We start from the raw sequence: 16,357 nt of genomic DNA, 5'->3' as shown, positions 1-16,357 counted from the left end.
GATATTGTTTGTTTGATAATGCTTGTTGCAAGTTCACTTCGGGCTTCATTTTCCAAGACATTGTCTATATTATGTCGATCAAGGTTTAAATTAAAACTATGATATGGACAAATTTCATTTGGTCCTTATTTATTTATATCACGGAAACCTTCTGGATATCCGATAGGAGATTTTTTCGACATTGCCTTTATTCAGTCGGTCAAGAAATAGTTTAGGATTACATATGATATGAAATAGTCCTTGAACAACTCAATGCAGGCAATGTCAAAAAGATGTTCATAACGGATATCCAGTAGGAGTCCATGATGGACGTAAAATAAGTATCACATAACATATACATATGTTATACGAGTATGTATCCTATGGAAAGACTGAGCGAATGCTAATGGGATATCCTGTAGGTGGATATCTTATGGATGTAAATTTTATATCCACGGATATCCCTAGAATATTCAGAGATCTTCAAGATAAATAAAGATATCGTGAAACGTTTTCCCCCAATGGCCTTTTATCGAAAATCGTGAACCATTTCGACGTTTTTACCTATCTACTCTGGAAGTAGCAGAAACAGCCAAATCAAGCAATTTGGGATACCCTTTATACTGGAAAGAAGTTCAAGTGAGCGGTGCTATATAGATAGCTGAACCCAGATTCCCAGACACATTTGGGTTTCAACTTGTGCGCTGCTATATAGGATAAAGAACATGAATGCCCAGATTTCAGATTGTTGTATGCGATGTACTTATGGAATATCTATATCCTTTTGTGAATCCGTTCCAATAGAGGACTACTTCATTATTGACCTATCTGAACTTTTGGCTACTCAGGGTCCATTTTCAAAAATTTCATAATGAAAAATATAGGTACCTGGTGCTGAATAGGACAGCAAGGCTAAACGGCGTCGAACATTCCCATATACGCGACGTCCAAACAACAAGCATCCACACTACCTAAGAGGTTAACCTGGCAGGGGTTCACCAGAACCACAGAGCAACTCCGTACCTGTCGCGGTCTTGTCTACGGCCATTCCAGCCCTCAAGTTGATCGCGTGACATAACACAATACCTCTGCGGTGTGCCCTTCTCGCCCATAAAAGAACGATTCGGAAAAGACAGGTTGATTAACGAAACGCACAGCCTGATATTCCAGACAGACGTTGTTTTTGACGGAAGCACAGTTAAGGTTGTCGTTTTCGTGGTTTTAGCGTGTTTGCCGCCAATCAGAGGTGGGAAATAACGAAATTCGATCCGGATGAATTCCATTTCAACGCTGACACTTCCAAATGGAACCTAACAAATTTTTCCTTCCTTCAATCAGTCAGTTTCGTATTGATTTTGTTTTCCTGTATCACTTTGTATCTCTGCTTATCATAAGAAGGGACTGCCAAGAAAAACTCAGTTTTTTCATCAGATTGCTTCCTGTAAACGATTAAAGTTTGAAGAAAAAGCGGTATCAGAGCCAAGAAAATCATTATGATATTGGCTGCGTATGCAAAGGCATAAAATGTATTAATAAACATTGTTTTGCATCAATCATAATTGAAAAAAATAAAAGTCCTTAAACTTCACAACATTTTCTGATGCATTCAAGCCCTAGGACTTTCATTTTTTTTTAATTATGATTGAGAAAAATCTTCACCCTGGAGAAATCTATGACCGACATTGTTTTGCAAACTTTAAACTTTTTTTTGGTTAATTGGTAAGTAGAATATGATTGTACTTTTACGTCTTGAGTTTTGCTTGGTATGCAATTTCTTCAATTTTTTTCTCTGTGTGACATTTAATAAAATCACGCTTTCTTTTATAAGTATTTATCTCGTAGTACCTTTGAAAAATAAGTAGCCTCTCGTGATTAGAAATCCGTTCAGTGCATTTTTGTTGGCATTTAGGAGAACATGGATCTTTCATGCAAAATAGATAGCAGATAAATCAACTTATCTAGCGGCACAAATGGGAATTTCAAGTTGTCAATTTATTGACAAATTGAAAACTGATGAGCTGATTTTCGCGATTATTTCTGAACATGAAGCTTTCATTTGACATTTTTTGAAGTACATATAGTTTTTGGCAACGTGCTCGAACACTTAGTTATCTTTCGGAATAAAATATAATTGAAGAGAGGGCTTATGATATCCAAAATACCGACAAGCGGCAATGAAATTTATAACTAAACATATAATTGAAAACAGGACCGTATTTTCAAAAAGGAACTTCTCTTTCGGAACGGAAATTGAATTTGATTTTCAAAATGTCCTTTTTTTAACTTTGAAAACCAGAGTTTTTCTACTGCTTCAGACAATACATTGTGTTTTCAAAGGTGAGGCTTTTTTTTGACAGAAGGTAGAACTCATCAAAATAAGTCGTTTAACCAAAAATTTTCTATATAAAATAATCAAGATGGCTGAGATACAACCCCTAGAAGTTCGACAAAATTTCTTTGAATTTCAAGTACGGGACTGTGGAAGGTGACCCCGGCATCGCAAAAACGAAACAAAACATAAACATATGGCTAGAGAATGAATTGTTCAGTACCAAGTTCATCGGATTAGATGCATCAGGTCACTTTTGAGAGAATCATAATTGTTGTATCGTGCTATTTAGGGTGAAGAAGAAATGTTGAAAATCGAGGAAGTTTCTTGAAAGTGTTATGTTAGTTATGTTAAAAAAATACTATGATGTTTCCCCATTTCATTCGATTGTTGGAATGTTCGAACAAGAAGATTGTGATGCCCATTATGAAAAAATTCGTGAATAATTCAGACGAATTTAATTGGTGAGATTTTGAAGTATTATTCTATTTTTCCATTCTCATCACCATGTAAATATCCAACTTGCCAATATCCTAAACGAAACCACTTTTATGGTTGCGTTCACAAACTTACTCAGAGCAAGCGCTGAGTTAGCTCTGATTACCCGAAGTGTTCACAAACGTACTTTTAGTTCCTCAGAGTATGCTCTATGAGCATGACCATACTCATACTCTACTCTCGGAGTAAGTTTATGAACACACCCCTTGTCGAATTTGGAGATAAGTTTTCTCCCACTGCTTTGCGATAATTCAGCTAATAAACGGTCTAGGGTCTTATAAGGATCTATTTCAGTAATCATTTTCGATTTTCCTTTCAATTTTGTTATTTTGAGAGTTTTGTATAGGTGATTTCTGGTGAAACGCTTCATTTTGGTCAGTTCTACCTTCTTTTGAAAAAAAGCCACACCTTCAAGTACACTCTGTATAGATTTTGATGTTTGAAAAATAAATCTCAATATTCTGAAAACTGTCTTGATGATCTTGAAATTGCATGTGACATCTTGAAGTGTAATTGGGAGTCAACAAGCCCACAAAACTTCAAACCTGACCACTCATTTTCACGTTATAGATATCGAAAACTAAGGCCGAAATCCATAAATCACCCTGTATAACTTCCAAACGTATGGCCCTTAGATAAATAAGAAGAGGCCTATAGGTGACTCTCATTCACTACTAGCCTATGGCCAACTACTCGTGAAAAACCCTGTATACCTACTTCTAATTGTGTTAACCCATATGTCTCAATCCATATAGTCAGTTGCTATACTAACAAATTGATTTTCGCTCTGATTTGCGGTACTTTCTGTTTCTTTGGGGGTCACATTTCCATAGAAACATAAATGGTGAACATGATGACTTCCTGCTAATTCCGTTTGTCTGTTTGATATACCCTAATATCATCATTTGTTATCTTGCTTTGTTTTCCAACTGGGGATGAATGTTTAGTGGAATAAGATGACAAAGTCGATAGAACTCAATAAAACTGAGAAATTACATTATCATCTCTTGATGAAAAATATCTTTTTTTTTCAGGAAAAAGCTTCACTCTCACAATAATGATCTCCTCAACACCTCCACAAGTTGCCACCTATAATAAAGCCATCAAAGTCACCGTTGATGGTCCACGGGAGCCTAGATCAAAAACAAGTGAGTATGTTAATTCATTTTATACAAGATTGTTTGTAGAACTCGCGTCAACGTTTTGTTGTAATTTTCCTAACCAGCATACTCAATCCAATCAACCAACAAAACGAAGAATATTCAAAGAATTTCAAAAACTATAGGATCGCTCGGAAGAAAACTGACGACATAGAACTCTAGAAAAATAAAATAGAGAATATCAATCAGATATTTGTTTAGATCATTATGAATTTGAGCTTCTTCACTAACACTTTAGTTGGCAATGGCTCTCATTATATTATATGTTATATTTTAATTACTGACCTTTTTTCTACGAATTTACCATTTCAAAACCTTTTTTGATAGAATCCCATGATGAATATCAACTATAAATAGATCTCATAGTTTTGTGGTATTCCTGTATAACATCTTCATTTTAGCTTTTCCCTCTATTTTATATATTTTTGACCACAGCTCAATCATATGCCAATTTCAACGAAACTGTTATTTTCTGCTGGACGTTACACTATGCTCTAAATATACATTTTGTGTGTGACCTATACTTCACTCTCATTTCCATTTCTTCATAGTAATTAATGCAGAAAGACCATCTTATCTGAAAGAAGTGTTCGGCAGGATATTACTTACATATAGCCTTCATGACCCAAACTGTATATTCTCGTCAGTATTGTAATCTAATATTTCCCAACGTACAAAGTGAGAGTATTATGACCACACAAGAGGAACAAATGTGGAAGATAAACACAGTCTTCGAGATTAAACAAACTCAGTCATAAAACCTCTGTGAAATGAAGCTCACTCAAAGTTCTGAGGGAACGCCTGGCATTCCTAGATTTTATGTCCCCCCGAAAAGGTTCATTGAAGTGCTGCTGAACAATCTTGATCGCACCCGGTTCACGATGATGTATCTGTTTCAAAGGGTTCACCGCCCAGTTATTACGTCTTTCGGAAGAAAGTTAAATTTGATCTGAATATGCCGAAGTTTCCTATTTCTGAAACGTGAATTCTCATATAGGTGTACATACTATATGATGAGCGAACGATGCTAAATCGGGATTTACTCGAGCGTCGTGGAGACCTAGTGGATTTTAGAGATAAGATGGCAGAAGGAAAAAAGGTTTTAAGAAGTATGCACTTTCAGCGGTGGGAAAAGCGTCTGGAAGTTTTCAAAGATGTAAAAAAAAATCGTCAGGTGTACATACTCGAGGGTGTCAGATTGATATTAACATTAATACTGTATAGTCCATTCAAGAATGATCAATGTTTATTCACAATACCAACATGAATTCCGCAACACAAAATCTCAACTTATGGGCTATTACCAACATAAATTCGATTTTCCATAGCCACCCGAGATGTCAATCATTCTTGAATCGACTATACATACTCGAGCGTATCAGAAAGATACTGTATATGCCTCTGCCTACTCTACGAAGTATTGAACCAACAATTTTTTTTTAAGTATTCAAAACATTGTCGAAAATTTAGGAGTATTTTGTATTCAGCACACAGGTATATGAAGTATCAAATACGACAAAAATTCGTTTAAAGTAACAACGATCTTTACTTTGTTATGTAGAACTGAAACTATTGGAAATTCGTAAAAACATTAAATAAAGGTCGAATCTGATTTTATCGTCATCTGAATAAAGATGGTACCTGAACGAGCGGTCGCTACAAAAATTTCTAACATATCGGCATTCCTAACTGATTTTTCAAATTTTTATAAAATTCATTGGGAGCTATACTCCATTCGGTTGGCCATGGAAATTTGACACATTTCACTCTGTATAGTACGAAAATGTGGGGTTATGAAACTTGTCAAAACATTTTTGGGTTTTAAATCAACGCTATGGTGCCCGTTCTACGTAAAAGTTTCGTTATTACGTATTTTACCACAATGTCGAATCTCTTCGGAGAATATGTGACAAACATAATTGAAGTTTATACAAACTGAATGAAGGCATACCAAATCCAGTTATTTGCACGGAGAATACAAGAGATCAGAATAATATCATGAAATGCGCTAGCTTGAGGAGAGTTAATGTTCGTTACCTTCTTTGGCTAAAGTTTGGATACGTTACATCAGTTGTAGATTTCAAAAATATTAACCCGAAGATGAAATGCATATGATGCAGTATTTGCATGGGAATGGGTATCTCCCGATGGAATCAACAGAATTACAAAAATGTTAAATTCTTCCACAAAAATCATCTTGCATCAATGTTAGTAAAAGGAATTAAAGGAAGTTTAAAGTCAAGATGAACTTTCACATTAATAAACAATTAACAGGACAACTGGCGCGTACATGTGGCTGTTCATCTTAATATTGATATAATAATAATAATTAGGTATTTATTGGTACCTTAAGTCATTTACAATGTATAGGACAAGTCAAATGAAAAATAGAAAAATCAATTTTCGGGAACTTATTCTACGATGACATTAATCGAAAATCCTGTAGTAAACTTTTCGCATTAATTCACTCAAACATAAAATTTTTGAATGCCACCACACATAAAAGGAAATTCTTTGTGATCCTCTTCATTCAATCTTTCTTATTGAGGAAATATTCAGCTGAAATATAAGTCGTTTAGATTCAGATGAAACATTATATAAATTCTCTTACATTGAATATATTCGCTACCGTCTAGCGTATTGTGGATTTTACATTATCAGGTAAAACTATTTGAATGAGCAGACCTAAATTCTGAATAGCACTTCCTGAAACCCTGTCTCTTTTTCCAATCACTTTCGGCATTTTCGTAATAAAAATTGATATAAGTTGTGGCAACGGCGTTATGCCATTAATGACATTTCATGAGTGCCAACCTTACTCCGTTCTAGTTACAAAAACTTGAGAAAATTATTTCATGGCCAACCGACTGCTAAAATAAATTTGAATGGAGTATATGTAATGTTTAGAATTCCTATACATTATGTGCATAGGCAATTCGATTTTGATAATTTGACACAAGTCAGAATTTACATCTTTGCTGATCGAGATTTTTTGGGACGCAACTGCCGATCTCGCCTTTCCCGACGTACTGCCACTGTCAATAAGGTATGCGTACAAAATTTACGTCTTCGAGAATTTTGTCGCAAAAGAGTAATACTAATCGACCTGTATTAATAAACACGAATCCTTCACCTTAATTTCTCTGTGGCGTTTTGAACACACACTTTTTTCTAAGATAACTTTAAGTTTGGCGAAGAGACGTTTGAATAAACACACTCAACCATACAAATTATCGTACTGAAAAACTTTTGACGTGGCTTATTTATGCTAAAATTGAAAGCATTCAGAATAAAACGATCTGATCGTTTCGGGTAATTATTTGAAGGTGAAGTATTCGTCGCCTCTCAAAGATCTCCTTGATTTCCATCTTCGGTCCTCTATCAGTCTACTTCAGAATTCAATTACGAGGACCCGTGTTCCACCCTACGGACCAGATCTGCCTCAGCTACGGCTAATGATTTTACACTAGAAAGATAATAGATCAAATTCTGCGTGCTGAAACTATTCTGCAATTGATGTAGATCGAATGTTCTCGCTGAAACGGGAACGGGAAAGGATTCTAGGGAGCGATGCCAGATGAGCTAGTCGTAATTAATTAATCAGCCAATCCAATTCATTAATTCCGTTCAAGGGCTTTTGTGAATTCAGGGAAATTTCCAACTGATGAATATGCACCCTTAGGGCTGGGGCGAAAGGTGACTTTTTGTGACGTTGCTAAAGTGTGGCGCGTATACATCTGAGCAAAATAGCCGAATGAGCACGCCGCACCGAATGAGCGTTTATGCGGACAATTTTTTCTTTCCGACGCACGAACAGCATGAGCATGTGTTCGGAGCATGTGTGTGAAGTTGGCCCAGCACTTTTCGATTTTCGAAAAAAAAAATATTGTGCTGAATTGTGCTAGGTTTGTGCTGATTTGTGCCGTTGAAATTTTTGTTTTATTCCACACGGTTCTCAAAATATTTCACAAAATGTATAGAATGGGCCAGCCCAGCACTTATCGAAAAAATGAGTTTTGGTGACTAAAACAGGTTGTGCTATGCATGTACAGTGTTGTGCCGTTCGAATTTTCGCGAAAGTCCCTCTCATCTCCCGGAAAATCGAAAATGAAGAAAAAAGTTAGCCCAGCACTTTTGATTTTTCTTCTAAAAAATTAGTGGAAAAATTTGTGCTACATTTGTGCTGACTTGTGCCGTAAAGATTTTCTCGAAAATTCGTCGGATTTTCCGGGAAATCGCGAAATTAAAAAAAAAGTTAGCCCAGCACTTTCGTTTTTTTTCAACGAAAACATATGTGAAAAATTGTGCTAGATGTGTGCTAACTTGTGCCGTTGAAATTTTCACGAAAATCCTTTTAGTTTTCCGAAAAATTTAGATTTTGGAAAAAAGTCAGCCCAGCACTTTCGTGTTTTTGCAGTTTAATTTTTTTCATGAAGTTGTGCTACATTTGTGCTGATTTGTGCCGTTGAGATTTTCAGAAAAAACTTTCAACTTTTCCTTCAAATGGTGGATATCAGAAAAATCAGTAGATTGCCTGAAAATCGGTATAAATGGCAACCGACCTAATATTCATCCGTTGAGGTTGGCAACCCTGCGTGCACAACCTACGACTCATCAAGTTTTGCATAGCGTCATAAATCATCAGAAGTGTATCACGATAACAATGTTGCCAGAATTCAGTTTTCAGGAGAGAAATCTCGTAAATTGAGCTCGATGAACTTCAGCGTGGGTAGCTAATGACTAAAGAAGATTACTATTGTTTATAACTCAATTTTCTTGAAACAGATGCAGATGCGTGACTCTGAAGATAGTTTACCGTTAATCTCAAAATTTTATATACATAGAGATACGTTTCAGTCCGTGTATGAAATTAAGCTGAATAATTAACGGCATGTAAACAATTATTTACATTATTTTTTCAAGAATTTTATTTACATACTGTCAATTTTTCAGCTTCGTCCGAAAATTAACTAGGACTTTCTTAAGGACGGTTCATTGAAAGAATTTAATTAACTATTTGTAATTACCCAGAGCAAAGTCAAGTTATTGATTAATTTTTTAGGATTTTCGGTGATATAATAGAACCTGATGACGCTTATGCCTATTTTTATCTATAACTTAAACTTGTATGACGATGATTCGCTTCTCAGGTTTCACAAAAATCAAACGAATTTGCTGAGAAAGAGATCATGTTCATTGAAGTATGAAATAGAAGAATCTCACATAATTATCCCATACTATCATTATTTCTTTCTAAACTATAAATTTGGCAACATTTTACAACTGCAAACGTCCGAACCTCCCAACCCCCTTTTATGAATCGAACCACCCATGTCGCAGTCGCAGTAGTCAGCCAGCCAGTAGGAGTGTTTTAATGCGCAGAATCTAAACGGTTAACGGTTGTTCTGTGCGTGTAAATTTGTGATTGCGAATTGCGAAGTGTTTTTTGGTAGAAAAAGATAGAACATTTTCTTTGGATCAAATGGAGGCGCGAATCAGTGAGTTGAAAAACATTCTTATGGATCAAAAGTACAAAGACATTTTTCGTGAAGACTCTAAACTTATCCCTCCAAAATCAAGAGAATACGAAGAAATAAGTACATTGTTGAACAAGTCAATGTCCGCGAAGTATATATATACAATTCTTCTCACCAATAGATATGGACTCAGAGATTATCTTTTAGATCTCCACGGAATTGAAACTACATTCAATTCAACCACTAGCTCTCTCGAAACTTCAATAGATTCATCAAATTCATCATCTGCTCCATCAGAAATAAATTTCTGTTTGAAAATACCTTTTAAAATCTGGCATGATATTGATTCAGAAAGTGTCATTTATAAATCCAGTCAAAAAGTACAACGTAATTATTCCACTCTCAAAAGAGGAAGGTGGACTAATACAATATTTGAACTTGTTCATAAAGAGACAAATCTGCCGTGTGCTTTTATATTTAAACGATGTACCATGTCCAAATCTGGTATTTATGCGAAAATTCAAGCTTCTTGTACTGAATGCAAGGCGACTTTTTTGGGAAAAATAGTTAACAAACCATCTAGTTGTCTAGACACTGTTCCTTTGGAGTGTTCCATCGATAAGTTTGACCCAACAGTTAAACATATCAAAAAACGCCCGCTAAATGGGGAGAAAAGAAAAATCACTTCGGAGCAACTTGCAGCAGGGACTACTTCAGCAACAAAGTGGCGGAGGAGTGAAGCAGATAAACTGAAGGTTTACGATAAAGAACCTCCACATCTATATAAGGCCGCAACTTTGCGAAAGGCAAAACAGGAAAAAAAGGATAAATCGCTCAGTGTCAAAGGGACGTCTCCTGTAATGAGTTTGCAATTCATGAAATATTCTTCTTTTGTCGGTTCTATACATACTATTAGTATTGACCCTTTTTTCGTCCATTATTGGCTGCCTGAACAAATGGCAGTGTATATAGATCACCACGATATGGTATGTTTAGACGGCACTGGATCGCTTATAAAAAAAATTCAACTACCAAATGGTGAATTATCACCTCACATATATCTGTACCAAGCAGTTACCCAGACACCTACTTACAAAATGCCAGTCTTTCAAATGTTGAGTGCAGTTCAGAATACTAATGCAATACATTATTGGCTTTTGGAGTTCCTTAGAGTAGGTGAGAGACACAGCTCCAATTTTCCTATTCCACGAACGGTAGTTTGTGATTTTGATAAGGCTTTACTCAATGCAATTTGTAAGGCATTCGCGCAATGCAAAAATTTGAAGCATTATCTCGGAATTTGCCATGCTCTTCTATTGAATAAAGAAGGAATTGAGTTGCCCAAGTCATTTATTAGATTAGATATTTGTCATTTCATGAACTTCATATCACGATGGCCTTGCTTAAAAAAAGCACAACCTAAAGTCAAGAAATTCTACTTACATGCAATGGGTTTATTAGCCAAACAAGCAGATTTTCTTGAATTTCAAGAGATGGTAAAACATATCCTCATACTTTGTTGTAGTGAAGATTTCGGAAAAAACAAGAATGCTGTAGCTGTAGTTGCCCAGCAGTCATACGAGTTTATTGTTGATAATATAAAAGGAAATGAAAATGTAATGGGTTATATAGATGAAAATGAGGAAAAAGAATATGAGGAAGAGAAAGATTTTCTATTAGAAGATGTAGATGATAATATAATGACATGGACCCAAAGTATTTTCACACAAAGTGAAAACATCGTAAATCTTTCTGAAAACGGAAATCAAATAAACCCTTTCTATATACCTGAAATGAAAATGAAGCTGAAGAAATTAGTTTACTACTATCCTATTTTCAGTGGAGTAATGATACCTACTTTTGGATATGGAGAGCCTACTGTTAGTTCAGCTTCTGTCGAATCAGAATTTAAAGATGTTAAACACGTTCTTCTTAAAAACGATTGCCGACCAATGAGAGCAGACAAATTTGTAGCTACTCATCTACTGTCTTTTAGAGGGCGATCAAAATTAGCTCTATCTACAAGTAACATCACCAATGAAGTGATTGCAGTACCTTCAGAGAAAGAACAACTCTCCACACTACCCGGAATTCTCCGTGCGGACTCAAATTCTAACATATATAGTAGCGAAAAAGACGACAAACAGAGTTTAGAGTATAATGAATCGATGATATCGAGTGAGGAAGACAGTCTAAGCACTGAGCATAATTGGCGAAATAAAAACGCAGCTGTCAAGAAAAGAAGAACCTATTTGAACTCATGTCCTACTATCGATTGTTCAAATTTTCAACGCAAATTTGGAATTGAAAATTTGCAAAATGGCAGCAAATGTCCGTTGATAACTCACAAAGGAAAAAAGGTTGCAGTACGAAATACTTGTGGTTTTGATAGCATTGTCTCTATTTTGGCAGGAGCATGCATAAATGAAAAGTTCAAAGACCACGTTCATGTCTCAACTACAGCTACGATGATGTTTTTGAGAGATTTCCTAAACTATGGTTGCTGTAGTAATATTTATTTGAAGAGGGCAAATTTGCTGATGGAAATAGAAGCTTTTTGCTCGATGAACATGAATGGTAGAGTTATAAGTGTAGATTGCTTTTCAAACATAGGCAATATGGCCCAATATATACTAGTTGATGATCCTAGCTATACTGAAATAAAAATATGCCATGAATGTTCAAAACAAATCATTAGAAAATCAGTTATAGTACCCATTAACTCAAGTGTAATAAAAGAATTTGGATTCAAAGAATTGCAAAAAGCAATAATTGAAGGAATGCCCATCTCCAGAACCAGTTGCTGTGATAATCTCATGACAAGAAGTCTGATTTATGGTTCACTGATTGTGATGGAATATGAACCATCCAAAAGTGATTTGACAAAACTTTCAGAATTCCCACATCATATAAATTTGAATTGTAAAACATTCACCCTTGCTGGAATAGTGGCAAGATATGGTTCGATTGAAATGGGTCATTATGTTGGCTATTCTTTTCAAGGTTCAACGTGGATGGAATTCGACGATATGGTGAAAAACGCACGAAAAAGAGGAAATTCTGTTGAAATCGAGCCTCATTTAGTTATATATGTTGCAACAGACTGAATCTTTATTTATTGTTACAAAACATGTTCAATTTATTTTTGTTTTGAGATTTATTAAACTAATTCTGTTTTATTGTGTTTATTTTTTACAGTTTATTATTATTTTTCAATTGAGATTATCGAAAATATTTCAGGAATCGGTAAAAACAGTACTCCAATGCGAAAAAAGAATTACATTGAACAATTACAATTTCTACATCTTCTTGAAATTCTAAAATTAATACATAAAATTTAGTATTACTAATCCATATAAGTTACATAAAATCATATTGTAACTAGTTACTCAAAAACAAAATTATTTTCTTATATGTATACTTATTATGGATCAACAAGTGAACTCCACGAAAATCTCATGTCGTTTACCTATCATATGCATCTGTATACGAAATGAGACTATCTAGTATTATACAGGGTGTTTCAACATTCATATCAATACTTTTAGAGTTATATTCCCTGAATTATTTTAAGGCAAAAAGTTCATACAAATAGAGGTCCGCAAACGCTTAAATATGGAGCTACAGGGTGTTAAAAGTTTAATTTTTTTCAATGGAGGTCTGCATAGTAGTCGGAGGGCAGCATTTTCAGCATCTTTTGTGGAAAATTGAAGTTGGATTGGAATACGTTTCTTTAATTATAAATTTATATAATTGAAAAAAAATATTGTATGTATGTAGGTATGTAAAAATTAACAATATGTAGATAAAATTCTTGAAAAATAATGTTAATAATTGTTTACATGCCGTTAATTATTCAGCTTAATTTCATACACGGACTGAAACTTATCTCTATGTATATAAAATTTTGAGACTAACGGTAAACTATCTTCAGAGTCACGCATCTGCATCTGTTTCAAGAAAATTGAGTTATAAACAATAGTAATCTTCTTTAGTCATTAGCTACCCACGCTGGAGTTCATCGAGCTCAATTTACGAGATTTCTCTCCTGAAAACTGAATTCTGGCAACATTGTTATCGTGATACACTTCTGATGATTTATGACGCTATGCAAAACTTGATGAGTCGTAGGTTGTGCACGCAGGGTTGCCAACCTCAACGGATGAATATTAGGTCGGTTGCCATTTATACCGATTTTCAGGCAATCTACTGATTTTTCTGATATCCACCATTTGAAGGAAAAGTTGAAAGTTTTTTCTGAAAATCTCAACGGCACAAATCAGCACATATGTAGCACAACTTCATGAAAAAAATTAAACTGCAAAAACACGAAAGTGCTGGGCTGACTTTTTTCCAAAATCTAAATTTTTCGGAAAACTAAAAGGATTTTCGTGAAAATTTCAACGGCACAAGTTAGCACACATCTAGCACAATTTTTCACATATGTTTTCGTTGAAAAAAAAACGAAAGTGCTGGGCTAACTTTTTTTTTAATTTCGCGATTTCCCGGAAAATCCGACGAATTTTCGAGAAAATCTTTACGGCACAAGTCAGCACAAATGTAGCACAAATTTTTCCACTAATTTTTGAGAAGAAAAATCAAAAGTGCTGGGCTAACTTTTTTCTTCATTTTCGATTTTCCGGGAGATGAGAGGGACTTTCGCGAAAATTCGAACGGCACAACACTGTACATGCATAGCACAACCTGTTTTAGTCACCAAAACTCATTTTTTCGATAAGTGCTGGGCTGGCCCATTCTATACATTTTGTGAAATATTTTGAGAACCGTGTGGAATAAAACAAAAATTTCAACGGCACAAATCAGCACAAACCTAGCACAATTCAGCACAATATTTTTTTTTTCGAAAAGTGCTGGGCCAACTTCACACACATGTTCGGAGCCGCTCCATCGGATGTGTAAGTTCAGTGCTTACAAACTGGAAACTTAGAAAAAAGGAATCATTCTATGTATTCTATGTTCTAAGGATGGAAAACTTGGGTTGTGCTATTACTTCTTTCATAATTCTGTACGAGTTGCTAAAGAAGAAGGGAGGACGGCGTACTAGATGGTCTTCACAATTATATCTACAAAGAAGTCGAGACCGCAGCCTGAACAGCACTTTTTTATTGCACGACATTCAAAGTGAGGGCGACAAAATTGGGCGGTTTTCATACTATTTTATTGAATTCAAACACGTTTCTTGCGAGAAATTCATATTTAAATGTGCGCGTTCGGTTCGAGGAAAAGATGTCAACTAAACCCGTCCACACTGAGCACGAATTTTCTTTGATGGACCGACAAATTGCGGATCGGTTCCGCGCAACATGAGCGCGTTCGGTGCGGTGTGTTTTGTCCGTCCACATCTGAATGCTCATTCGGCGCGATGTGCTCATTCGGCTGTTTTGCTCAGATGTGTACGCGGCTTTACGTACACGAGCTGCTTCTCAGAGAAAGGCTGAACCCCCATTAATTCTCAAGAATGTCATACGTCGTACAACTTGTCAAAGAATCCCCATAAATTCAAATTTATGAAAAAACATCCAAGATATTGAGTTATGAAAACTGTATACACTTGACAATATTACCTGACTCATTATAATAACGCCTTATTCTCCAACCATCCTTTTTCTGCCTATTCGGTGGTTTTTTTGAACGAAAGCTTGATTTTAATTTTCATTGTATTTTTTCATGTTTTCCTTTTTATTTATTTCAGTTTTGACGTTTTTTGAGGTATCTGTTCAAGGGCATATTTGCTATTTTCGGGAATTATTTAAAGGGTGGCCTAAAGATGATTCGAAAAATCTCTAGAACGAATACTACGCTATAATACACTGCGCAAAAAAAAGAGAGTTTTTTCGTTGAGACAACGGTTAGCAACCGCTCGCCTCCTTCAAATTCAGCTTGAGCAAACTCATGAGGTGCAAATTAGCACTCAGACAATAAGAAATCGCCTCAGAGAATATGATTTGAGGCCACGTGTCGCGGCAAGAGGCCCAGCTCTTAGCCCAGCCCATCGAAGGGCACGTTTGGATTTTGCGAGAGAACATATCCATTGGGAAGAGGCCGATTGGGAAAGAGTTCTCTTCACAGATGAGTCTAGATTCTGCCTCTACCATTGTGGTCGACGTTCCCTTGTATACAGACGTCCACATGAAAGATATGCTCAGTGCAATTTCCTGAATACTACTGGTTTCGGGGGAGGATCGATTATGGTATGGGGTGGAATATCTTTGACTGCTCGCACAGACCTAGTGGTCGTTGATAATGGAGCTATGAATGCTGATAAGTATATAAGGAATATTCTTGAAGAGCATGTAGTGCCACTTGCCCCATACATTGGTGAAAATTTCATTTTTATAGACGATAATGCCAGACCGCAACGTGCGCGCATCGTTCAGGATTACCTTGAAGAGGTTGAAGTCTCTCGAATGGAATGGCCAGCAAGAAGTCCAGATCTCAATTCGATTGAGCAGGTTTGGGACAACCTCAATAAAAGGCTGAGAAGTTCAGAAAATCATCCAGCTACTCTTAATGACTTAGGAATCCAACTCGGAGAAATCTGGGAAGGATTAGATCAGAACATTTTATGATCACTCATTTTGAGTAAGAACCGTCGTTGCCTAGCTGTAATTAACGCAAGCGGTGAAATACCACGTATTAAATCACTTATCAGCATTTCAGTATATTGAAAATTGTTCATTTCTCTTCTTTCACATAAGATTCGGTGAAATCCTGAATTTTTCTTCCATTTAATGTGTCTTGTTTCGTTCAAAACCTTCCCGAGAGAACAAAAAAAAATAAGTTATAAAGTAAATGTAGAGTTAACTTTCATTAAAATTGAGATTTTCAGAATGTGCGTTAATTTTTTTGCGCAGTGTAGTTGAGGAGCCCAAGAGGGAAACTAGATAGATACT

The 16,357-nt window shown here is 35.7% G+C and overlaps 1 protein-coding gene across 2 annotated transcripts in view; it reads left to right on the top strand.

Annotated features, from left to right (window-relative positions):
* The window catches only part of LOC123317565 (runt-related transcription factor 2), a 62,472-nt gene that overhangs the window by 28,711 nt on the left and 17,404 nt on the right, over nt 1-16,357 (top strand). For both annotated transcript variants that reach the window (XM_044904152.1, XM_044904151.1), the window contains exon 4: nt 3,841-3,954. In XM_044904152.1, the coding sequence (XP_044760087.1) occupies nt 3,841-3,954 (114 nt within the window). The remainder of the gene's footprint in view (nt 1-3,840; nt 3,955-16,357) is intronic.

The sequence above is a fragment of the Coccinella septempunctata genome, chromosome 7, assembly GCF_907165205.1.
Source record: "Coccinella septempunctata chromosome 7, icCocSept1.1, whole genome shotgun sequence".
NCBI lineage: Eukaryota > Metazoa > Arthropoda > Insecta > Coleoptera > Coccinellidae > Coccinella > Coccinella septempunctata.
This window is presented reverse-complemented; position numbering and strand designations above follow the sequence as displayed.